Here is a 26717-nt window from a genome sequence, read left to right as displayed (position 1 = left end):
GTGCCGTGTCCCGCGTCGGGCGGCGCCCAGGGTCCTGCCGGCCTCCGCCGCCTCCCGGACGCGCCCATGAGGCTCATAGAGGCCAAGCAGAGCTGTGAGTAACGCCCGGGCGGGCGGGGGTCGATCTGGCTGCCGCTGTGCGTCGGGAGGGCGCAGCGGCTTCAGTACACGCGCCTTCTCCTTCCCCAGAGGCTGTCAGAATTAAGAAAAAAGTAGTCCTGGGAGCCGAGTGTAAATCATTCGGTTTGAGGTTGGGGGGACGAGTATATTGCAAGCGCCATAAATTTGTAATACGCTCCTTACAGTCATTGCCTGTGGCTTTGCTTGGTTTGGGAGGTGTTAATGAATTGGCTGCTCATGTTTTGTTGTAAGGCTATGAGCCTCAGACATCCATATTTGTAATATACTTAATTGTATAAAGTTTGTTGATTATGGTATGTTTTACTTACTTGATTACAGCTACCTTCTTACATTTAGGTATGGAGCTATTCAATAATTTTTTGGTAAACTCTACAAGTAAAGCAATCCCATGGAATTGGAGTACTCTGTTTCTTTACGGTCTCACTTTACCAGCCCTTCAAATAAAGCCAACAAGTGCTTTCTTCTTAGTTAAAAGTTCAGCATGTTCCGAAAGGGTAAACAAGGATAGCCAGGATCACAGCTACCTGCTGCCAAAACTTAAAGATGTTTCTTACTCAGTTGGAAGTAGTATGTATTCAGCTAGTCTGGATTGCCATTCTTTTTTCTTTCTTTTGAAATGAATACTTAAAAAACTTTTCTGTATGTCAGAAAAATAGTCAGAAGGAGCCTTGAAGAGCTGCAGTTTTCACAGGGCTACTTACTCGCCAGTGCCTTCTACATCTTTTTTTTAAATGTTTTTGCTGAGCTACACATGCTACTTTACCTTAGAATGTTCTCGGTATTGATTAATCATGTATAGTATTTGTAGATATTTAATTTAGTCTTCTACCAAATTTAGCGTATTGGTGACAAAATCATTCTCTGTCACAAACTAGTTTTGTAGTCTTTGTCTAGCTTTCACACTTTCATTCAGGAACAAAAACTGCAGAACTTGGACTAACTTCTGTTTTGTTTTGGTGTAACTAAGAAGGGTCAGCACTTGCATATCAAACTCCTCATAATGTTAAAAACTATTCTGAAACAAAGAACAAGGTTTTTATGTATTCATGTAATCACTCGAATAAGAAAGAATGGGGAATTTGGTATTTCCCTCACATCTTGAGGGCAAAAAAGAGCCCATCAAAGTAAAGAGCGTAGGTGACTGGTTATATTGCCCAAGATGTATGACAACCATGTCTTCAGTTGTGAGGTTTTAATGACATGAGGCTTTAAGGAAAACAGCAGGTGAGGGAAGCACTTTTTAGAACTATTTTGTGGTAAGTTTCTTTGAGTGAAAGACATGAATTCTTGCTGATCTTTTTGATTTATATGGTTAATTTTGTACAAGAATAATTTGCAATTTAGTATTAATCTTGCAGGAAAATATGATGGCATGTTGTCACCAGCTTAAATTTAATAAATTGAGTTATCCTGCTACTGCATAGGTTTCCGCTGTATCCATCTCTAGTGAATACTATACAGTCCCATTTTACTGGATTTTGTATTTAATCCTGGCCTTTACAGATGTTTGTTCTGTGCTTAAGGACACATTGCAAAATGAAGTGCAGTTGCCACATGACATGTAAGACTTAAGTATTGATTGTGGGGTTTGCTTTGCGTAGTGGAAAAGATAATGAGATAATTGGCGTTTCCCAATATTTCAATAAATGAAACTTATCTTTCTGCAGTGACTATTACTTTAAATCCATATAAAGTATGTTTTCTTGATTGCTTTTGCTTTCTGCCAAGGTGACATAGACTTACATATTCCCAAGTCTTTTTCCTCTCTGAGAAGTGAAGATTCCCTGTGGAACCAGTGTGCTTTGCTGATTAGCCCGTGGTGAGAGAGGATCTGGGGACTAACTTCTCTTCCTTGACTTGCCTTCTGCTTAGAAGGTTGTCTGTGCTTTGTGTTTTTCTTAGCTGAACTAGCTGAGTTGTCAGGTATGTTAGGCTTATGTCAGTTTTCTGGTTCAAAACATTAGTGCACACCCTTTGTGAGACTAGGGTTTACATTTCCTTTCTCTGTCACAGTACAGGGTAATGAATACAGTTAAGTATCTGTTGTGATGCCTTGCTCTGTGAAGCACTCCAGAAGAGACTAAACCCGTGTGAATTCTGTAAATTTCAAAAGCTTGCTGAAGTGTCATGTTGTTCCGGTTAAATGTGATCTTTGAACAGAAGAAAGAAAAAGCAGTTAAGTGCCTTCACTGACCCTGTGAAACAACATTGTAGCCAAGTAAGGGCAAAGATTTCAGCATGTCAGTTAGCTAGACTGATGCTTCACAGCTTTATTCTACATCAGACCTAGGGGAGAAGCCAGCTGGACATTTTAGTTTTATTGCTTTTCTTAAGATAAAGCTTTGGGCGCTCTATTCAAATCAGCATCTTAGATCTCACTCTAAGTCAGCTGGTAATTATTAGGGGTCAGAGAATCTGTATTTTGAGACATTGTGACCATTTAACCATGGCAGTTATAATGCGTTATTAGTTGTAATTTCTGAACACTTTGAGTTGTGACTTCACAGTAAAGAAGCCTTTAGGCCAATATTGAGGTTGTTATACCTGTGGTGTTTGGCTGCAGCATGATTATGTAGTACTACTTAGTCATGTGGAAACTGGCTTTTTCACTTGTTAAATATGGAATGCCATGATTATGTAGTATATTTTGGTGAAGAATATGGGAGTGAAAATGGTTTTGATCTTGCTGTTGTTAGACAGAGGATAAGTACATTACTGGTTACTGTAATTTTGTCCAAGGCGTTGGAATATTTCAGTCTTTTAATCTTTAGAACTGCTTCAGGTGACATGCTGCATAAAGTTAGTCTCCAGTTGGTTTTAACTTAGGTGGGAGTAAGGGTTGCTTAAGGAATAGGACTGGTCATAACAAACTATTTGGTGTGTTGTGGTCCAGCATCCTGTGAGTTAAAACTGTGTAGCTACTGTACCAACAAGATGATAACACATTGCCAACAGGAGTGGGAAACTTAAACAAATCACTTCCATCAGGCTCTGGGTGCTGTCACATCCAAGAAGGAGATTCTCAGTAGCTCACTGTTGATTTTCGTAGCTTTGTAAATTTGGCTTTTTTTTGTTAGGGTTTTTCTTAGTGAATCTCTCCAGGATAGGTAATGACCAAGTCTCTCAGCACTATTTTCAGAAATCAGTTTGTGTTAATATGACTGCATATGTGTGAATGGTCACAACTGTTTAACAAACAATTCTGTGCTTTTGGGTTTGAAGTTTTTTGGTTTGGGGGGAGAGAGTTGGGATTTTTTCATTTTCTGGTGAGGTGTTAGATGTTCAGTAAACCCTTGCTGCTGAAAATGAACTGGAAGGCTTCACCTGATACATGTGCATATTTAGCTCTAGCTTTGTAAGGTTTGAAGAAACTTCCATTACTAAGCAAGGATAATTAATTTTATAAGATATGTATTCTATTTTTGGTTAAAGGAGAACATTTTACATTCCATTTTACACCATGTTTGGATTGCTCAAAATAACTAAAATAGGAAGAAGTAATTGAAAAATACATATAAGCTATTATCAGCTTCTTTTGTAATATAAAGCAGCTTTCAGAAGCTGAGAGAATACTATCCCATCTTATATGTGCCTCTTGTTTTGATTTTTTTTTTCCCTGTTATTATTTTTGGTGCTCTCTCCCCAAATTATTTTTGGTGCTCTCTCCCCAATTCCAGTCCTAATTAAAACAGAAAGTTCTTAGATAATCAAAGCATCAAGCAGTGCAAATTAAATGCAAATGAAAAAATGTAAATGAAGTAATAAGACTTCATCCTATGTGTGTCCAGGAAGAAAAGCATCTGGACCCAAGATATTTCATTTGAGGTATTTATTACAACGACATCAGAGTACTGATACTACCATTCAAATTACTGATAAAAAAACTGAGATACTGTACCTGTGTTCAAGGAAATAGAGGTCTTGTAAGAGAGATGTGTATAAGCTGAAACTGTTTCGGCAAAAGAAGAAACTGCTGCAGATTGGTCATGGATAAATGTAGGGTCCGGGTAGAGAGAAGAAAGTTCTAACCAGCAGGATTCAGGCACAATCTAAGAGTTGAGGAGTAAAAGGGTTCATCTAACCTCATGTGGTGGTGGTTTAAACATATGAAAAGGATTGCCCTTGGTTATCTTCTTTAATGGGGGGAAATATTACTTAGTGACCTAGGAGTTCCTATTCATTCTTGCTTCCCCTGATCATGTCCATGTTGTGATTTCATATTTACCCTCCACACACCCCTCTTATATTTTATGTTGAGCACATACAATTTTTAAAAATCAAATGTGTTTGATTCTGAATGTAATATGCCTTGTGGCAATAGTCTTATAGGTTCATATTCTTCAGTCTGCGCAGAAACTAGGTAAAATGTATCATGGAATTTCTCATGAGTGAACCTTTCCCCCAGATAGCACAGCTGTCAGTGTGCATCAGATTACCTCATTATGCAATGCTGTAGATACCTTCTGTTTGCATTGTCACATGCTTCTGCAGATAAATTTTGGAGTACTGGAGATTTTTATCTCAGGAAAACAAACCAGTAAGTAGTTGGTGTAGTGTAACATAAAGATAATTAATATTCTTGAGAAGATAAGCAGAGTCTTTTGATTTATGCTACGCTTTTAAGAATGCAAGATTAATCTTGATGTTTTCTGTATCGGTTCTATGGGACCTAGAATTAGGTTTTATACTGTTGTTGGTTTTTATTACTTACTGCAATGTAGCAATACAGTAGAATAGTTTTCTCCACAATAATAGATTACATTGATCATTTGATATGCTGAGAACAGAGAAATTGGCTCATAACAGTCTTATCAGACAATTTTAGTTAAGTGCATTTTTTATACTGTGAAAACATTTCTGCAACATATCTGGAGTCTTGATGTTTCATAGTAAATCACACAATTTTGAATAATTATCAGCCTAAGATGTGGATGTGACGGATTTCACTTTCTTCTCCTTGCTTTCCTGGCTTTTAATAACTCAAGAAACCGGATGTGTATTCAGGTTATCAATGAAATGCTGGACTTCCAGTTTAAAACAAACAAAATACTAAACAACACCCCCCCACACACCGCTCCCATTTTCCCTCACCTCTGTGGAGCCTGTATCTACATAGATACCTTTCTTTCTTCATACCTGCCCTGGTTGTAGCAGTGAGGGCCCTAATAATTTTGATGGCCTCTGAATGATTTTACTGTCTTTATTCAGGGAGACAGCAAAACCCAGGAGCACCTTGCAGCCTGCATGCATGTTCCTGTTAGGACCACATTCAGTGGTGTCAGGAAAGTTGAAGTGTATAGGTACCAGATAAGGTGGGTTATCTAAAGATACTGAAAAGAGCTGATGGTACTTCAGCGGTGTGTTTTGTTTTGGAACATATTGATAGTAAAGAAAGATAGAATTAATACATTTTAAAAATAATCACTGGGATACAAAGTATTTCTAATGTCACTGCAGTTGTGCGGAAGTTATATGAATTTCAGTGGGACTTGTAAGGAACTTTGAGACTTGGCTTTTGTTCTAATTGGTCAACCAGTCAAAGTAGTTGTCATCTTTATTATAAGTGATTCCAACAGATAGCTGGTGTTAGCAGCTGCAAAAAAAATTAAGCTGCTGTTCTGTGTAGCTGAAATATCACTGGTTGTAGACTGATGTTGTGCACTTTATTTGTGGTGAAGAAAACTGCCGCTGTTCTAGGAGCAAAGTTCTTTTCTTTCTGCGGCTCTCCATTTGGCTCACAACAAAATCAAAGGAACTTAGATTCACAGAGAGAATAAACTTAAAAAAAAAAAAGTAGTCTAAGTAGTCTCTTGGCATTTCTGCTTGCTTTTTAAATGTGAGCATTACGTGTACCTATCCCAAGAACTACACAGACTAGAAATAACTTCATGGTTGTTTTTTACAGTACTTACTATTCTTTGTTAATCATTTAGATATGACTCCTCAAAATGTTAAGATACAAAAGTGAACGTCTTGGCAGCCATTTATGAATAACTTTCAGCTGTTAGTACTCAACACTTCTATTGCCAGGCCTGTGTTTGATAGGATAGAATGCTTCTTGCCTCTCTTAAAGATTAAATCTACACTATAGCTTTAAAGCAACTGTCGGTGCAGGTATATTGTAGCAGATTTTATGCCCTTAATGTAGAATATTGGAAGTTGGTTTACACTTAGGTAAAGGCTTGTTCTGTATGACACAGTCCAACCATCCTGCTTTTAAAATTAAACTTCCTGCTTGCGCAGTTAAAGATGCATCTAAGGAGGAGACTTACTGTTCCAGTGAGAGAGGTAATTAAAGTTTTCAGTACCTTAAATAAAGATTTGTATAAATCACTAATGAGATTACAATGCGGTGGAACTCAGGATGCCAGTGTATGATGTGGGCCAGACCACTTTTGCTTAAATGTTTTCCATGTACTTCTAAAAGTGTTTGAGATACAGGTTAGTGTATGGTAATGTATTTTTTTCTCTCTAAAATAAAGCCTATTTTAAAAAACTTTTTTCCAATTCTTCTAATTTCAGGGAGCTTTTATGCATCTGCATAGGAGATATCTTCCCAAACCTCAAGTTAGATTCATTTCAGTGTCTTTGTGTCTTGCATCTTGTAGGGCATGGAAAAAGAAATTAGGCTTTGCAACAGGTAACAGTAGGTGCTCTTAGAAAAACTAAATGGTAGGCAAGGTGGGAGTTTATGTATTATGCTTTCCTTGTCCTTAGGGAAAGGGGGGAGAAACTGATGATTCAATTATTTGGCATACATCAGTGGAGCCAAATAACTGTTTTAAACATCTGTCATCTAAGGATTGGGTGGTGGTGGTGATGTGTATTAACAAGTGTGAAATTTAGACTTTAGAATTATTCAGCCAGACGAGAATGACACTGAGACCCTTGTGGTTAGAAGTAAAAGACTAAGCTCCTTTCAGCCTGAAGTTGAATAACTTAATACTGAACTTTGATTACCTGAGGAAGAACAGTGTGATCAGTACCTCCTGTGCTTACTGAAATCTTTGCCCCAAGTTGTTTACGTCTAGGTTCACTGGCAGAAATACCAATAATACATACGGCATCCATGGTTTGGAGTTTGTATCAGCACTAAGCACTACCAACTAGGTAGAATCACATTTCTAGCAAGTCTACCTGATTCCCCCTAAAAGCAGAGAGGTGAGTATTGACTGCAATATTAGACATGGATCTTAGATGTTAGCCACATACTTAATACTTTTAATTTCTCTAAGAAAAATTTACTAGCGACCTCCTTCTTCAGTACCTGTGTATAGATTTTTGTATTCTCACTTCTTACTGCTTCATAAAGTTACCTGGTTTACTGTTTGAAATGTATGCATGTAAATATATAAGCAGAGCAGGCAGACCAACCTGGTTCAGTTAGTATCTTCTGTCTGTGTGTTCTCCATAGTGACTTTCTCTTGCTGTTAACAGAACAAAGGCTTTGGTAAACCTAGGCTGGTGGTTTCAAATATATATGTATATATATGCTGAGAAGCAAATAGTGGCATTTCTTGTATAGTTGTGTGATAGGCTAATACATATACTAGCAAAGGGAGTCTATGCTTAAAGAGAAGGACTGTCAGTAGTAAATATTGAACTTAAAACAGCTCATCCTCTTTCCACTAATATATGCAGGTGATGTAGTTCCAGCAGAGCTGCTAATTCTGGTGGGATGAAGTCTGGAGACTCCCAGTGTAATGGGAGAGTTATGTATTGCTGCTCCTCAGACAGAGGCTTGTGGCTGTGGAAATTCCAGCTGGTCTTGGAAAGGCAATTGTAGATGTTATGCAGTGGGAATGTGACTTGAGAAATCTTCTTCTCCTGTTTGGTTGTTTCTTCCTCCTCCCCTCCTTAGTCTATTTTAAGAATTGGTGCCAGGAGTCAGAGTGGTTGAAATGCAGTAAATGTGCTCTGTCAAGAGGTGCTGACTGAAGGGTAAAATTTTTTTGGGAAAAAATATTTTCACTTTATTAAAACCTACTTCTCCAGAGAAGAGTATTTTGAGATTTTCTTTAGTCTTTTTCTTAACTGAGGGTTTATGAAGTCTTAACTTAGGTGTTTAATACATGTGAATTGAACACATAAGTGCCCTACAGGCACTTTTCAGGAGTGGATGCTGCTACTGTGACTGCACTGAATTGTAATTCAGCAAATGTTTTAAGGGATATGTCTAACTTGTATATTTATAGTGATTTTCTCTTTTTTCCTCCCCAACCTCCTTGTCCTTAGCATTTCCATGGTTTGGAATGGATATTGGTGGAACGTTGGTTAAACTGGTCTACTTTGAACCTAAGGACATTACTGCAGAAGAGGAACAGGAGGAGGTAGAAAACCTGAAAAGCATTAGGAAATACTTGACCTCCAATACAGCCTATGGCAAAACTGGCATTCGTGATGTCCATCTTGAACTGAAAAATTTGACTATGTGTGGACGCAAAGGAAACCTGCACTTCATCCGCTTTCCCAGCTGTGCCATGCACAGGTTCATACAGATGGGTAGCGAAAAGAACTTCTCCAGTTTGCACACTACGCTCTGTGCCACAGGAGGTGGAGCTTACAAGTTTGAGGAGGACTTCAGAACGGTATGTGAACGCTTCCTCAGGGTTCAGTGGGAAGTACTATGGGAAGACATTGTGGGAGTCCTGTTAAAACTTGCAGAGAAAACACTTTTTGTCTATCCTAAGTGGTTAAGATGAACAGAATCAATTCACATTTGTTAACTGGTGGGATTGCTGAGAATGTGGAGGGGGCAAGGGAGGGCATTCTGCTTGCTGGATACTCTACTGAAGTATTGCTGTGCAGGATGTCTTCAGTAAATGGGTGTTTTTAGAGTGCAGCTGTGATGATCAGATGCCTCATGATCAGCTGAGGGTATGTTATGACAACCTATAAGTCTGAGACTAGGTACTCATCTTGCAAACTGGATATCTATGAGAAAACCAGAAATTAAACCATACAAGCTGGAGATCAGATTCAGGTTCCTTTCCCCTTGTGTTAATCTTGTGTTAATCTTCAAGCAGACTTAAGTCAAGAGTCTAGAAAAGAGTCAAGTGTGGAGCAGGGGGAGGAATAGTGTATGGAAGCATGACAGTAGCAAGCTAGCTTTTGATATCAATTCTGGGAGTATGTCATGTGAAGACAGGCAGTTCATGAGGTGACTAGGTCCCAGATCCCCTAGAGCTTAAAAATAACCTCTGCAGGGAGCTCCAGAAGCTGATGTAAATCTGAAGAATTGAGATGCTGCTGTTTGTATTAACTTTGGCAATGATCCTAGCTCCCAGATGAGTGCACTAGAGCACACTGCAAAAATTGATTGTGGTGACAGAGGCATAGAGAGCTGTTGTACAGCTTGCATTAGAGAGAAATAGTCGTTGAGGAGGCAGTTGTCTGTTGTGTGACAGGCAGCTGACTGTCTCTACTGGAACGTATCTTCATTTATTTTCTGTAAAAGAATGACTAGTCTGCCTGTACCAGAACAGTCTCACTAAGATTAATGTGAATGATTTACTAGGCAGGAAGGTCTGACACTTTTGTTCCTAGCTTTTGACCCAATCTTATGGCTGAGGGATGGCTGCTGGGTATGACAGGTTATGTCCATTGCTTTTCTGTCTCTGCCACAGTCTATGGAGCTATCATACTGTAGATTTACCAACTGCTGACTGCAGTCCTTGGCTTTGCGTTCTTCATTTTTAAATCCAAGCATCCATTCCTCCAGTACAGGAAGTTTTTTCTTTGTCAATACCCTTCACCTACCAGATGATCAACATTCACAGGGGGGAAGAGAATGCTGTAAGAGCTTAACATGAATTCCAGCTGTTATACTCTTGTGCAGTCGTTTTCAATAAATGTTGGACATGGAAGCAGCTGGGCTAATGAAGGGCTGTCAAGTTTCTGAATTGCTGTAGTAGCCCACTACTAGTGCCGGATTTCTTGTCCTTTAGGCTGATTGCAAGTCCCTTATGTGTTAGGGTCTATTGATTGAGTCCTTAAAGTTTTAGTTTGTCTTGCATTGCGTAAGGATGTTGGCATCACAGTAGGTGGTGAGTTCTAATGCTAGTCGATCTGGCCTTAGTTCAAGTTTTTGAGTATCCATGTGTCCGGGGGATGATTCAGGTCATGTTCTCTAGTGAAATGGGAGGTCACTTTGAGACTTTCTGAGGAGGCTGACTGTCCCTTTGGAATGGTCAGTCTTCCCATATTCATCTCTCCTGCATCATGCAATAGCAGCTGACGTTGCTTACTTAATAAAGAAGTTCATGTCCCTCACTCCCACAGCTTTAGGATTGAACTGGAAGTTAGCCAGTGGCTATCACAGCTAGGCATTTCTTCCCTTAGTTTTGGCTTTTTCTGGCATAAATATGCAATTTACCAGTCTTGTCATCTCAGCTGCAGTATAATTGGTGTGGCACTGGAGGCTATGGTTGAAGTTAGGGCTGTTTTGCTAGATATTATACAAAATGTGAAGTCACATAGCAAGCTGCTGGTGGATTTAGGCATGAAACCCCTCATCTCAGCAGTGTTCATTAACACTCTGTGTGCTGCAACACTTGCAGGTAGTTTAAGAAAAACACTATAAAAGCTGGCTGGGGTGTTTTGTAGCATAGAGCAACCAGTGAAGTGCACTCACACCTGAGTGAGTGCTTTGGACAACTCTTCTTACAGCTATCCAGTTCCACAGCTTCTGTTACAGCATGTGTTTCTTGGCTCAAACTGTAATATTTGTAGAGTATTATAGAAGCAAAATACTATCCGTTACATGAAGGTTTTCTTGCTTAATCTCTCTTGAAGGGCTGAGTGTCTGGGGTACTGGCACTTAAATTGTCGCACTTCATTAGCCATTGTAACCACAGCTAGCTATCTCAATGTGTTCAGCTGAATGTAAATTGACATTGGACAACAGCTTCAGGATTGCTTTCTCAAAGCATTGAAAAGTCTGTTTCAAATATTTGATCACTCTAATGCACCTGTAGAAGTAGAGAACATGTGCCAAGTCTAATATCCTGCTCTTGCTGGATCCAGTACTGTATAATGCCTTATATGGAGAAGGCCTTAAATTTTCCTGTTTCTGTTACTTAAAAGCAATGTAGAAAAACTAAAGTATGTTTGTGAACATTGTTAATTTAATCAAAAAATATGCCTAAATTCTAGGAAGCTCATCAAACTGATATAAATAACATGGGTTTGTTCTGGCCCCTATTTCCCTGTGTACATGCTTTTATTTGTCTATCATGGTTTTCTAAATGCTTATGGGACTTTCAGGATTGCGTAGATTTAGGACAAAAGATCCAACATATTGCAAAACAGCACTGAAATCCCGAAGAATGAATCCTTCTAAGATTACAGCAGCTTTTCTCCCTTAAAATAGACAAATACCCTGTTGTTACTGGCCTGTTCCAGTGTCTAATTCTGAATCCCTAAATGAGTTAAATAGGTTTGATCTAGGCATCTCTGTTCCTTTTGTGCATTATAAAATAAAATTGGGATGCATCTTCTGTTTACCTTAAGCCTGTCTTCTGTGCCGTAGAAAGGCAACTAAATCTACAAAGGTAGCTAGGTTTAGCTATCTGACCTCCCTCGCATGGGATCCACAGCATTGGATAGAGGCGACCTGGAGAAGTCTCCATGGACTGCTTGGTGACTGCTGGCAATAACAGTCAGTAGCCTGGAAAATAATTTGCTTCATTATTAAGATCTGAATGCTTCCCCTAGAAGTAGGAAAACTAACTCTATTCATTAAACTAGCCCACAGAAATAATTATACCAACTATATGGTTGTACTTGATGTCCATTGAAGAGCATCAGTAATTCACTAAAAGGACTGTTTGCAGCTTAGGGTGTCTTTTCTTGTTTTTGCTTTTTGTTCTGCAGTTTGGTTGTTTGTTTGTTGTTTTTTTTTTTCCCATTTCTGAATGACTAGTCTTCATGGCTGACTGACTTTACATTCAGGTAAAAGCGGTGTTGACGTGGATGAATCTGTCACCTAATTCTGATAATCTTCCTTACTGTCACCTTGCATATTCTGTAAATGCTCAACATCACTTCTGTAAAAGGAGTACATAGACTTATTTGCTTGTGTTGTGTACCTGTAATATAAATCTCTTTATACTCTGTGATTCCTCCATGCTAGCACACGCATACTACTTGCACAAAAATATGCTGTTAATGTCGTAAGGAATAAATTCTTAGACTGTCACTCAGTTTTATAAAGCAACTCAATGTAAGGGTTACATGGGGGATGAGGGAGGAAAGCACTATTCAGACTTTTGTCCATAACCTGCTCTACTACAAAATTCCTGTTGACTGCAGTGGCTCAAAGGTGGGATTTTTGTATTTCTTCCCTGAGTGGACAGCTAAAGAACCTAACTTGTCATGATATAAATTTTACTGCTGGCTTCAGTGGAAGCAGGTCCTGGGCCAAAAACCAATCACTTAGTAACATTTGGGGCAGGGAGGAAGGAAGTCTGTTACCAGCACAAACTTAAACTCAGGCCTTGACCTTCCCTATAACCTACAAGGAAAATTCTTTAAGAGTAAGCTTGGTTGCTGGAGAGTGATTTTTGTTTTGCCAGTTATTGGCTAATTCTGAGGCTTGACTTTGTGGTATGTACTGAATGCCTGTGAAGGACTTGTAGGCTGTTTTATTTACTTTAAATAAACTTGCTGTTCCCTGTTATAGGATGAGTAAACTCTGTAACTCTAGGTTAGTGTAAGACACTCAGAACTCTTGTTGCAGCTTACTTGCTTGAGGCTGGACACTGCAGCTCAAGCTATAGTGTGTAGACTGGGCTGGAATTGAAAGTGGCATCCAAAGAATGGGTGAAGGTAACCATGATACCTTCTGTTACCACCACCACAAGAAGCTAGGAGACTTCAGAGGGAGTGGGGAGAAGCCATGTGCATCTTTTCCCTGTTGAGAGGGAAGAGATCCTTATAGCTATTTGGGCGAGAGAGCAGATCCTCTGCAGAGGATCCCAGAGTAGTCCTTTTTTCGCCCAAAGCTGGTGCAGTGTCTGTCTTCTCTTGTGCCTCAGCAAATGTTTGGTTTACCCTTTATTTGCATTAGATATTTTTCTTGTTTTAATGTGAGTGGATATTTTTCAGCCTCAGAGTGTGAAATGAGCTGGGGTGAGTATCCCATCTAAGCTCAAAAAGGAGGTTTGGGGTTTGAGGTGAAGACAATCAAAATATAAAGGAAGCAAAGTACATCTTTATGAAAGTGGAGGAGAGGTAATGGGAGGGAGATGGAAGGAAAAGCTAAACTGTAAGCTGTTATAAGACATAAAAACTAGAGCAATGCACAGAAGGCACAGAGGATAGAGTAAATGAAGCTGTTGTAATTAATTAAGAATTGCAAGATGTTAGGTTCCTAACAGTTTCTTACAGGAAAAAAAAAATCATATTTCTGATTGAAAGTTCATAACTGCATCTAGGTTTGGACATTCCTGCGCTCACCAGAACTTGGTAACAGTGTGAAAATTCAAACTGGGTGAAATCTTTCATGAGCTGGAGCTTCATTGAAAAGATGTCTGCACACCAGTGTTGGTCCATTAGGCATCAACCCTGATATGTCATGGCTGCCCTCAACTCGCTTATAGAGGATTGGGCTGTTCTGTATTTTCCTTGCTGAAGTGGAAATACTTACTTGTCCAGAAAAAGAAACAAACATGACCCAAGTCTTTGACTACTGTGCTTCCATGTTTTAAAGCAGCCGCAAGTTGGTACCACGTTTCTTCCTTTTATACTGCCTGGTACTTGAATACAGCTAAAAATTGTTTGATGCTATGCATATCATTAAAAAACCCAAAAGATAAAACAAAAAAAAAAACCCCAAACCCTAAACTTGAACAGACAGCAGCATTTTTCAGCACTTCTTGTGAGTCTACAACAAGAAGTGGGCTTTCATTCTCCTTAGTATAGCATCTGTACACAGTAATAACAGACCTTTTGTGTATCCTTGAAATCAGCTGGGTTTCATGCATTTTGTTGCTGTGGTGTGAACAGATATGGGGAAGTGTTAGCTACTTCCTTGCTGTGTTGCACCCATTTGTAAGCATGGTTAAAGTCCCAAGTCCCTCCTTTTGATGATCCTAAAGAATTCCTTGAAGTCCAAAGTGTTTTCTACCCTCCCTCCATTATTTAAAAACCAGCCTAAACTAAAGAGGCATTTCTACAGTCTGGGTATAATGCAGAGATATTGTTCTTTTAAAAAATGTACATATGGTTTCCCTGTAACCATTGTAAATTTTCCCCTCTAGGGACCTGTGTGCTACTTCATTCTTCAGTTCTTCCTCTCCTAGCACAACTTTCTGACATAAAACTTTTCTAGAGGAGTGGGTAACTTTGTTAGTTACAGGAGTGCAGAGCAGGATCAGTTGTCCATTATGATATCTGCCCTCACATTAGGGACTGTAAAGGGCTGGAAAATACCTGCAAATGTATTTTGTAAAAAGTTGTAGGAAAAACATCTAATTAAAATGTCCTTCTTCACACAGTTCCCGTTTTTGATTTGCGTTTTTTGCACATAAGTTTATGTTCCTGCAAGAAAAAGTGATTTGAACAGCTGAAGGATGAGGACAAGTGGAGTGTGGTAGGTCAGGTGATGGCACCAGAAAAAATGTTTGCTTACTCATACATTAGCTACAGTGTTTACAGGCACATCTATTTTGTGATGCAGTTTTGCTTCTGGAGTCCTGAGCAAAGTAACGAATGGAGAAAAGGCAGTTCTGTATGCAGGGAAGGGGACCAGGAATTGTGACCCTGGCTCTATCATGTCTTCTTGTACAAGACCGGGTCACTACATTTCTTGCAGCTCTGCCCTAATTCGTGTTTAGAAACAAGAACAGTGGTGCCTCACTAGGCTGTTTGGAGCCCCAGAGGTCTGGTGGCAGCAGAGCCTGCAGTTCTCTGAACGGAGGCGGATTAACGTGGAATACTGATGCCAGTCTTGCTCCTTCCAAAAATGAAAACCAGACTGCTGCAACAACACAGGAAAATGTTTTTTCAGTCTGTTACAAATATCATACACTAAAAAAAGCACTAATAGGGCTTTTCTGCTTACAGTATATCAGCTGTTAATTATAGAACAGAGCTATAAAAAGCACAGTAAATTCTGGTATGTCTTATACATGGAGGGATGAACCTCATAAAACTTCTGTGCTTATCAGTGCTTGAAAAAGAACCTTTGATTAGTTTTCTTTTGTTCTGACCTTACAGAACTGGTGGGCTGACTGGAGAGTTTGTAGAAACAAAGATTTTGTCTGTGTTTTGGCACTGATGCCAGAAGTATTTTAGTCTTAGATTTGTATGGCTTGCTTGTGTCTTTGAAGATCTCTTACCTATGCTTACCAATTTGTAAAAATGTAACATGGTTGAGACACAAACAGCTGGGTATTTGGCTTATGGGAGAATAGAGGTTTTGAGAGCAGGGGCCATAAATCTGTTAATGACTTGTCTTTGTAAAGCAGGCTTCTGGTTCATAGCATGTTTGTGCATGCTGTATCTGTTTTAAATTGTGTTTGGTCATGATGTATCTAGATTATACAGTAAGATGGGGAAATAGACACTGTAGAGCACATAACGTATAGAAAGATCACAATTAGTATAGAATCTTTCCTTATTTTGACTAGCTGTGTTCAATGTTAGTTGGGTTTTAACAGAATAAATAAATCCTCTGAATGATGACTTAGTGGACTCCATACAGTGTCCATTGTGAGAAAGAGTGCATGAAGCATTTCTGTTAATATCTTGTATTGTATATCTCTTGATTGGAGCTTTTGCTCTTAGTCTAATAGCAAGAAAGTGCTGAAATCCAAGGTATTTGCAGAGTAGCCTCAAGATTTTTGTAACATTTCTTTGAAAAACCTTCTCTCCCAATTTGTGTTCATTCTTTTTATTTGCTGGCTAAGTGGATCAAGCTGCATGCTGCATTTGTGTAATTGTAATTTGTGTAGCCATGTGTTAACGAAGAAAAAAATAGGAAGGGATTGCAGAAGTTACAGGAGGAATTCCTGAAATAAGAAGAAACTATCTCCACCTGTCTCTATTATTCTGTGAGTAACTGGATCTTTATTGAGGTTTTTGAGACTCCTGGTTTGGGGTTTTTTAATCTTACTTCCTTTCTATGATTCCAGGACTTGAGGACTAGCAAATCCAACGAAAGGGCAGAACGAAAGAGTAGAATGGCTTTCAGTTAAGACAAGTCAGAGCTATGTACAAGTAAGGGGAGGTACTTAAATAGCTCAAAAGAATGTAACCTATTGACCAGGCCTGTTCCACATAAATATATTTTCTCTTTATAGTGTCTTAATATAGCTTCCAGAATTAAAAATAGGAGGTAGTTAGCCTTGTAAATCTTCTCCATTAGCTGTTATAAAAACATCCTGCAATATGCAAATGTTTGAGAACCAGCTCTGTGTTGTATAACTTCCTTTTGTTACTAATACTCTATTGCTTTTTCTGCTAGAAGGTGGAGTTAGATAAGACTTACTTTGCAGGTGTGAGGATGCAAATAACCTCAAGGTTTGGATGGTCAACTTTACTATTTTTCTCCCTCTCCTCTCCCTAACTCTTAATTAAGCTCAATGTCATCTGGAAAGGAGACTTTCTACAAATTGTCACTGTGTCCTATTTCAAGAAAGGGATGTGATTTCTAATTCTAGTAAACAGAATGCTATGACAAGTAGACATGCCTGTTTAAGTACAGTCATGGGTGACCTGTGAGATCTCAGAGGAGATGTCCTTTTTAAGCTCTTATAATTTTTTCCTGCATTCTGTAACAGTTATATTTTTATGAACATTTTGCAGGGGGCATGAGACTGACAGTATTTTTTGTTTGGGTTTTTTATATTGTTTTTCACCAAACATTGTGAATACCCTATTTTTCACATGGCATTTTAAAATGCTCATCATAATTTAAAGAAATTGTTTTCTCATATTAAAGATTTTTTTTAGTATATGTTACCAGTAAAGCGTAATCCACTGCATATTTAATGTATATTAACATAAGCACGTGCGCTTTGTAAAGCTTTAACTATCTTGTTTTTAACTGAAGATTCTTGATCTTAATGCTTCTATTGAATATTTTATCAAATTGCTGGAAATATAGTTAAATGATGAGTTAAAACACTGCATCCTGAGGAATGCTGCTGTGCAGGCATGTGTCAGATACTATCCAAAAGCTGCAGAACGCAGCTCCTCTTGGGATGAGGATGAGGGGAGAGAAATTTACTGCTTCAGAATATTGAGAGGGGGGGAAATATTCCCTGCTCTGCGAGCAGGAAGCATCTTAAAGGCAGAGGAACTAAATAACATTACTGCATATCATTGTTTTGGGAGGTACCCATTGTCAGTTGGATAGAAAACTATTTTTATTTTGGACTTCATGTTTAGACAGATCTTTGTACTGTTTAAATAGCATAGTGTGTTACTATTGACGTGATCAAAGTGCTTCAGTGGAGCCTTTTGTCCTTCTCGGTGTTGTATTATACTAGGAAATGTTTATTAATTTCTTGTTCTTTTCCAGATTGCTGATCTGCAACTCCATAAATTGGATGAATTGGACTGTTTGATCCAGGGCCTCCTTTACGTTGATTCTGTTGGTTTCAATGGCCAACCAGAGTGCTATTATTTTGAAAACCCTACAGATCCTGGACAGTGCCAGAAAAAGCCTTACTGCCTTGATAATCCATATCCTATGCTGCTGGTTAACATAGGCTCAGGGGTCAGCATCCTAGCCGTGTATTCTAAGGACAACTATAAGAGAGTCACAGGATCCAGGTAAACTTAATTCCATATTCTTTTAATTCTATTTTCTTTTCTCCTTAGTAACTGAACAGATAGAACCAGACAGTGCAACTAGTACATGCAGCCCCACATTGTGCTTGTCTTCCCGTTTCTTTTTAAAAGTCCACCAGTAGCAATGCTTGAAATATCCTAGAATTCCTTCAGAGATGGGGTCTACATCAGGAAAATCAATGATTCATTTAACTTTAGTGCTGTCTTAGTCTCTCCTTGGTGTTCTTGCCTACTTCCTGTCTCTTGCTGTGAATTACCAAAATAAAGTTGTGCCGGTAAATTAATCTTCTCTCCACTGTTTTGATCCCCCAGAACAGCCAGAGCAGTGAAATAAAAATGTTTGTGCTAAACAAAAATCTCTTGCTTAGGTGTTAGGATGTGTCCAGGATGTAGGAAAACTTTATAGAATTACCTGCGGGATTTTGGCAGAGAAGTCTCACTAGATCTCTTGGGTTTTTTCCTGATTGCAACTAGTCTTTGGACTATGCTGGTAAATTAAGGAATGCCAGCATGTAAAGACTAGAAATTATTTGTAGGGTACAGCTGAGTTGAAATAGTCTCTGGCCTGTGTTCAATAAGAGACTTAAATGTGACTGCTCTATTTAGGAATTCCAGAGTTCAGTAGTGTCGATGCAGAATTTTTTTCTCAAGGCCAAAAACCAGCCTGAGGCATGTTTAAGTTTACTCTGTACATGTTGGGCAACAATGCTTACTTATAGGCAGCCACTTTAGTTACAAATGTGTCCATCCAGACTAATAGTAAAAATACCAATAAATCTATCCCACTTTTTCCCCATACATGCAAACTACATTGATATACTTCATTTGTAGTAGTCTTGTAATCTTAAAAACAAAACCAAACAAACCACCAGAAGTCCCTTCCAAAGCTTCATTCTGTTCTTCAGTGTGTGGTACATATGATAAAGTTTCTCCTGTATACTGCACATGACTGCATATGTGTCTTCTGTTGCCTCACCTAGGGCATATCTTTGCCATAATGGTAGCCATGAGGTGTTTTTCTGTATACAGTACAGATGAACACAAGTTGAATGGAAGAGGTATTGCATGTGTATTTTCTTGCAATTCTGGTTGTTTTTCAAGTGTAGCCCTTTTGACATCTGTAGGTGTGCTTCTGATCCTTTCCACTATGAAAATTAAAACATGACTGCAGTGGGTTGCTGACTTGTTAGAGATGAGGAAATCAATAGTCTTGTGGTTGGTGTGCAGAGTTTCCTGCTGTTCAGATACCGAATATATTATTACAGTGCTACTAGATGTGTTCTGAAAAACTTGCCTGTTTATCCAAGAGCACTGACTGAATGGTGTTCCTATCTGACCTGTGCTTTTTTGTGAAGTGCAAGTGTGGTGTCTCACTGATCCTCTTGTTTACAGTGGCCCCAATCAGTGTGACTGCAAATAAGCTAACTTTCTCAAGGGTTAAGAAAGAATGAGGAAGGATGTAGAAGTTAGTAAGTTGAAGTTCATGTCTGTTAAGACTGAAGAGTCCAAAGTAGAATTTTAATTAAATGAGTTAGTAACCTGTTATGCACAATCAAATACACCCTGCTAAATTTGTATAGTCAGTAAATATTGTACTTGAGCCTTTGCAAGGTATTAAACTGTCTGCTTCTTGCTTGGAGTTCTTTGCAGGGCTGAGACATTTGGGGCTGATGCTAGCCTTGCTTTGAACAGGAACCTACCAGACTGCTTCCTGCCGCTGGTTAGGGGGACCAGATCTGTCTTGGCTGCCTGCCCCTGCATAGATATTTAGCTTTGATCGCTATTTATTCTTTAAGTGATCTGTTGGCTAATTAATCTTGCACAAGGAGTTAAAGCCTTTCTGGATGACATTTGTGTTAAATAGAAACTCAATTTAGGGTGTCTGTCTTCACCTCTCTGAGGGAGGAGTTGCAAGATACAGTTGGTAGCTACGTAGACCATGTTGCAAACAGCAGTCTAAAGAGCAGTGGTAAAAGCTGATTCAAGCTGCTGGGCTGAGGAAACTGTGCTTTTCTAGTCTTGGAGGAGGAACATTCCTGGGCCTGTGCTGTCTGCTGACTGGCTGTGAAACATTTGAAGAAGCACTCGAAATGGCTGCGAAAGGAGACAGCACCAATGTGGATAAGCTGGTGAAAGATATTTATGGAGGAGACTATGAGCGGTTTGGCCTTCAAGGGTCTGCTGTAGCCTCAAGGTATGTGTTAATTGAGCTGGTATTAAGGAGTTCATTGGGAAACTTACTGTTTATGCTAAACTGAGTGTGGAATCCCTGGACTGTGCACTATGTCCATGTGGAAATGTCACTCTGAATGTATCATGTGGTTAATTCTTATCTCTCACCTACTTCATGCTTTTTTTTTTAAACAGATATAAGCAATGCTTGATGTAGTTTGCTTCCATTTAAATTGTGGTTATTTTAGAAGAAGTCTTCGCTCATTTTTCTGTCTTTCCAATGAGATCCCTTTTCTTGTTTCAAATCTGTCTCAAATCAGTGGATATCAAATCCAAGCAAAGCTTATTAAATGATGGAATTTCTAAGGGCTTTTAGCACTCGTAAATAACTTGTATTAAAAGGAATAATCTTCCCCACACAGCTTTGGTCATATGATGAGTAAAGAAAAGAGGGATTCCATCAGTAAAGAGGACTTGGCCAGAGCTACTTTGGTCACCATCACCAACAACATAGGTTCTATTGCTCGCATGTGTGCATTGAATGAGGTAAGATAGCATATTTACTATGAGCTTAAAAGCTTTAGAAGCAGCATAGTAAAATTTTCAGAATTCAGAAAAACGCAGATTGCTGATATAGCAGGTGTGTAACTGGCCTTGGTAAAGATGCATATATTTAATGTGCTGTCCCAACTCTTATGATTTGCGTTATGTGTATGCTTTGATGCGAAGAGTAACATACTTTGAGCTTCAAAGTTAGGGAAGAGGGGAGAAAAGTTAACTGTAAAGATCGTCTTGAACCGCTGATGCCTAGAGCTGTTCAGTTGTTCTCAAGCTGCGATACATAGATATTAACACCTTTGTAATCCGAAGTAATACTATCGATTATCTTGTAGTTACTAACAGATCTTACTGTACCATGACAGATTATTTTTTTTAAAGGGAATTTTGCTTGGCTTGTTTCCATAGCATGGTGGGTTTGAATTGTGTTGTGTTAAATAGTTTGATAGATATAAGATCCATTATATTGGGTCAGCGGGAAGAAAAATGTAGTTCATTATCCTACCTCAAACTATCAGATGCTTGTTATGTTCTTTTCTTTGATATGATAACTCTGGATGGATTGTTCCATTCATACACCTTTCCAGCTTCCAGCAGTTTAGAAAAAAAAACCAAACCCAAACCAACTGAAAAAAACATTTAGGCACTTGGTTTGAACTGTAAATGGCATCATTTACTGTTATGTGATAACTAATCTTTTATCAGCTGTCGGTGAATTTATCTTTAATACATAGATATCTCCAGCTCCACAGCATTCTGTGGTTACAAGAAAGTGCCTCTTATTTTTTTTAAATGAACAACACACCCACACAGCCCAAAATAACCCCAGCAAAATAAAACCAAGAAACTCGCCAAGCTACCATCTGATTACTTTATTGGGTCTTAGCAAATAATTAATCACTGGTGCTTTTGGTGGGTTTTAATAAACCTTTACCACATCTCCCTCTTGGTATTTCCAAGACAGGAAGTCCTAACACTTGGTGTCCTCTCCTATAGAGACACTGTGTGTCTCTTTTCTACAGCTTCATTTTGTTTTTTTAATCGTTTATAGATCTGTTTTTGAGATCAAATGATTAGATCTTCATGCAGTATTCACAGTGTGGTTGCACAATGAATTTGTGATGGTATATTGTTGAATTTTGTGTTCTGATGCCCTTACTGACAGTTATTACAATTTTATTTTTGTGAGGATGGACCTCACTTTTAAGAAACAATCTGCAGTCCCTCTGCAGTCTTTGAGTGATGGTAGTTAATTTGGAGCATATCATTGTGTCTGAATACTGATGTCTCTCTGTCTCTTCCCTCTTCCATTTGTGTCATTTCACTTTTTTAACTTAAACTTCATCTGTCATTTTGTTCCTGAGTCACTAGGTGTAAATCTCTTCAATGTTGCTATGCTGTTCATTTTTTATTTTGACTCTCCTGAATAACTTTGTATACCAATAAATGTTAGGTTTGTTGCTAATATTCTATAGAGCACATTTAAAATATGTTGAACAGCACAAGTCTTAGTGTATGCCCCCATCAAATGTCACAGATTACATCCCTTCATGAAAAGTGGTTACAGACTTCTGTTTTTGGCAGTTTGACTCTTTCAGTCAGGATGATTCTCTTTCAGTGTTCTCTTTGCTTTCAGCTTCTTTACAGTGTTGCCTTGTGGCATGGAGTTCAAGCAGCATTGTACAGGGCTATCAAAGCATGGAGAGTTGCATCAGGGAACCACATGATGCATTCAGAGGTGGAAATAGGCTACTAATGAAACTAATGTTTCTGAGACACTGTGAAAAAGTTCCTAAACATCTTTGTTTTGAGGGCAGGCTTACTTAAAAACTAGACATGAACCATAGAATTTTGTGGAGGAATGTGGATTGATGTGTGAGGTATTCTTCATTTCACAGACAATGTCAAAATACAATTGCTCCAACACTTGAAATAAATTATTCTGTAGCTTCAGAGAATGAAAACTTCATTTAGTAGCTTTATATACTATTAAAAATTCAAACATGATATTTAATTGCAAATAAGCTGTTCTCCAAATAGATTGCTGTTGGGGGGGAAAAAAGTAATGTTATTCTGCTAAATAGTCTAGATACCTAAATTGCCTTTAGGAGATATCGCTCTGACTCAATAAGCTTGATGAATGAAATGCCCAAATAAGAACTAAAAAAAATAATTGAATATGATATAGTCTTTTGTGGAGTTTGTGTATATTAGAGTTATGGTGAAGCTCATTTCTAGATTCTTTGACAAAATCAATTTATGCCCTGAAGCGTGAGTTTTGATAAGTTGGGTTGTTTTTTTTTTGGGGGGGGGTTGGCTTTTGTTTTGTTTTCAATTATTGCAGCTTTAATATGGTGTTGAAAATTACTTGCATATGTGCAGGAAAAATTGAGGCTGGGGAATAAATGAAATATTCTGTCCACAGAACTTCAAAGCAAAGTTTGCTTGCACAAAGTTGGCAGTGGGGTAGAAAAATTCCATAGTCTGGAACCATTTGACTATTATACATCATTTGAAACAGTCTGTCTTAGACACAGCAGAACTGCATTAAAGGAAAGCAATTTCCCTGGTTTATACTTTTTCTACTAGCAGAGCATGTAAGTTGCATCTGAACAAGGCTGCTTGCAAAAGTATGTGCAGATTTTTTCATTGCATCTTTAATATAGATTCCTCTATTCAATTATATTGGCAAATTTGTGTATACACTATATTGAAGCTATACTATAGCTTTCTACTGCAGGGTAGTTGAACAATTTAGCAAAACCCCACAGAGTGAAAGAGTGCATGTCTTTTCCAGGATGTTGTAATTTTGTTAGCTTAAGTAAGCATTTCATCACTATCCCTTCATCAGTTTAGGACTTGCATCTTTCGGCTTTGAATATTTCAGCAGTGAACATTTTAAAATAAATTGGCAAGACTCACTTAAGAGATAAAGTAGCATTTCTTCATTTTCCAACTCCTGAAAAATGCTAAAGCTGTTTTCGTTCAGTTCGAGAATCTAGGAAACTTGACATCTTTAACATAATTTTTAACCTTGTCAAGGAATGTTGGAAAATAAAATTGATAGGAAATTTGCATGTTGATAGACACTTCTATTTTAGGAGATATGACAAGTATTTTTAGACTTAAGATTTTCAGTAACTTTTATACTCAGCGTTAGGTACCGCTTGCTTGAATTTCTGCTAACAGTAGCTTTGTGTGTATAGTCAACAAAAAAGTTGTGAAAATTAAATTCAAATACAGATTCTAATCAATTAGATGATATTGCATTACAGGAAATTAATTAATTACATATTCGTCCCTCCCTTGTCAGAAATTACTTCAGAGACAAAACTGCCTTGTCAGAGGACAGAAAGTGCTCTTGGCCATGTTTAATAGCAGCCTTTTGAAGTTTGAGAAGTTCTTTTTTTGGCCATAGAAGTTCCTAGGAATGAGTATGGATGCATGCTAATGTGACTGCAGAGTCTAAGGGGATAGATGACTAGAAACCTGAATTATTTAAATAAAGTTTGTCTTGATGTGTTTGGTTTGAGGACAATCAGACATGTAACTCAGTCATCAGAGACTGAATAAATGAATTATTGTATCTGGGTATCAGCACTCTCCAATACTGAGTATTCAAGTGAGGATGTTCTCTGTGATATGTCACATGCACAGTACTGGACATGACAAGACTGTAATCTGTAGCAAAGTAACTGCTGCAGAGCCAAGTGTTGGGCTTTATAGAGTTGCGTACAGAGATTAACACTTGGTAATTCTAGCCTCTATGGAGATTTTTGCTCATAATCTTCAGCAGTTATGTTTCTAGGATTTGGCCTTCTACTGAACTTTCTAGACCAGTTCTAGTGTATGGTGAACATCATATGGTACACCAATTCAAAATGCAAGTGCAATTTTTGTGCATAATAGGCAAAACTGAGCTTGGTGAGATAGTTATGGGCATTGTTTAAGCACCAAAACTGTTGGTTACATGCACTGATGTGCATACAAGTAAGGATAGTATGTGGCTTTCTCACTGATGGCATAGTGGTGATTGTTCAAAACTTTGAAGCTTCTCTATGAAAACTGAGTTCAAGTGAGCTTCAAAACAAAGGGTGAAATGGCATGTTTTCGCTTGCTCTTTAGAAATGGAACCACAGTCCAGATAACAGCTAATGAAACATGCTTCTTCCCATCTCTAATGTAACCCTTCTCAGATATCCTTCAGAGGTTCTTCATCTGGATTTAATAATCATAGTGGTCTCTGGGAAGGTGCTTCATTTAACAAGCAGAGGGAAAAGATGTCTTCAGTGCAGCCACGTCACATACAATAAAAAAAACAAAACACCCAAACAAACAAACAAACAAAAACCAAACAAAAACCCCACAAGAAAACACTCATAATCCTGTTCATATTGGGAAGGTCCTGGGCTTTTAAGCAAATACTCACCATCTGTCATATCAGCCTCTCACTTTCTTTGGAATAAAACTACTTTTTTTTTTTCTTTTTTTTTTTTCTTCTTGCAACATCTCTACTTAGCAGTCAGTAACTGCAATTATTTTTATAACTTTTCATTCTGGAGAATTTAAATGTAACCAAAACTTCCCATTTAACTTTATAGTGGAGGCAGAAGTACATGTTGAATGAGACAAATAATGCAGCTGAATATAATTTTTGCTGGTGTGCATTTCAATTTTACAGAGAATCGACAAGGTGGTATTTGTTGGCAACTTTCTCAGAATTAATATGATTTCTATGAAGGTGCTAGCATACGCTATGGATTATTGGTCCAAGGGACAGCTGAAAGCTCTGTTTTTGGAACATGAGGTAAGGAAATACATGTTGAACTTACTTTTATTTATAAGTGCAAAAATCTTAGGGTTCTTGACTTGGTGACATTAAAAGTGAGAATTTCAATGTCATTGCTTGGAAGTGAATGTACAAAGTAAGTTCTGCATAAATATAATTTAATTACAAATTCAGTTGAAAATACCCCTTTTTAACTCCATGACTTGATCACTAATCTCATGGTATGTGCTGCTAAATGTTGCACATCTCTTATCTTTGCTTTCTGACCCTAGTACCAACAGTGTTCATTTGCATGGTCTGATATATTAACCTCAATTAGAATTAATTTTTGTAAGCACAATTTTGAGGTAACTGTCAGATGGTTGTGTTCATAATGGTAACTGTCCTGCTTCAGTACAGCATCATTATAGTGGTTCCCTTAATTTTTTCTTTCTCAAGAATTTTAAAGAACTGTGTAAGATTTCTCCCAGTATAAGGCCTTTTCTTGGACCTAAACAAGATCCTGTTAAATTGTAATTCGGATACAGTAAACAGCTGGCACGTCATGTCTGATCTTGTAAGAAGGATCTTTTAATCGCCTTAACAAAACTGATGATTTCACATGCTCATGTCTTATTTTGGAATTTGATTTGTTTTGCTTTTGCCTTGTTTAAAGGGTTATTTTGGAGCTGTTGGGGCTCTTCTGGAGTTGCTTAAAATGACAGACGATCAGTGATGAAGCTGTCTGGAGAGATTCCTATTGCAGATGCTGCTGGATAAGAGTGAAAGCCACTACAAGGATGGAAATGAAGCCATTATGGTAGTTCTACCTGCTGGATTTGTAAATAATTTAAAATCCTTTTAGCTGATCTTTAACTTCTGGGTTTTGAGCTTATACTTCAGAATTCATACTGGGAATAATGAGAATTTTTTTTTCTGTACACTGTATTTTTTAGGGGAAAAATGTGCAAAGTGGCCAAAATACAGATTTTATGGATTTATTTTAAAAAGTGGATACTGTTTAATGTAGGACCTGTGATATGAGGCATCTGCTTTTCTTCTGGGGTTTACTGATCAGTGTGGTAATTTTAACTTCATTTAGTAATCACTCTAGGAGATTTTTTGTATCTTATTTTCATGACGTTTCATGATTTGTTCTTGGTTTCAAATGAAACTACAAAGCTGATGCGTTTTACTGTGAAAACTAGTCATTGATTTTTTGCCTTTCCTTTCCTCATTAGATGAGACACTTTTTTATTTAACACACCCCTTCCCCTGT

The 26717-nt window shown here is 38.1% G+C and overlaps 2 protein-coding genes across 3 annotated transcripts in view; both read left to right on the top strand.

Moving 5' to 3' along the window:
• The window catches only part of PANK1 (pantothenate kinase 1), a 54555-nt gene extending 27840 nt beyond the window's left edge, over positions 1-26715 (top strand). Inside the window, exons 1-7 of one of the 2 annotated variants that reach the window (XM_026850943.1) lie at positions 7-94; positions 8377-8729; positions 17669-17922; positions 19958-20134; positions 20535-20658; positions 25352-25477; positions 26115-26715. In XM_026850943.1, the coding sequence (XP_026706744.1) occupies positions 67-94; positions 8377-8729; positions 17669-17922; positions 19958-20134; positions 20535-20658; positions 25352-25477; positions 26115-26174 (1122 nt within the window). In that variant the 5' untranslated portion in view covers positions 7-66 and the 3' untranslated portion in view covers positions 26175-26715. Of the gene's footprint in view, positions 1-6; positions 95-8376; positions 8730-17668; positions 17923-19957; positions 20135-20534; positions 20659-25351; positions 25478-26114 lie in introns of those variants that run through there. The other variant, XM_026850944.1, reaches the window with a different exon arrangement.
• SLC16A12 (solute carrier family 16 member 12) overlaps positions 26227-26717 on the top strand; it is a 47194-nt gene continuing 46703 nt past the window's right edge. Inside the window, exon 1 of the mRNA XM_026850940.1 lies at positions 26227-26258. The gene's annotated coding sequence lies outside the window, so the exon portion shown is untranslated. The remainder of the gene's footprint in view (positions 26259-26717) is intronic.

Source organism: Athene cunicularia (genome assembly GCF_003259725.1).
Source record: "Athene cunicularia isolate RWA chromosome 6 unlocalized genomic scaffold, athCun1 chr6_part1, whole genome shotgun sequence".
Taxonomy (NCBI): domain Eukaryota; kingdom Metazoa; phylum Chordata; class Aves; order Strigiformes; family Strigidae; genus Athene; species Athene cunicularia.
This window is presented reverse-complemented; position numbering and strand designations above follow the sequence as displayed.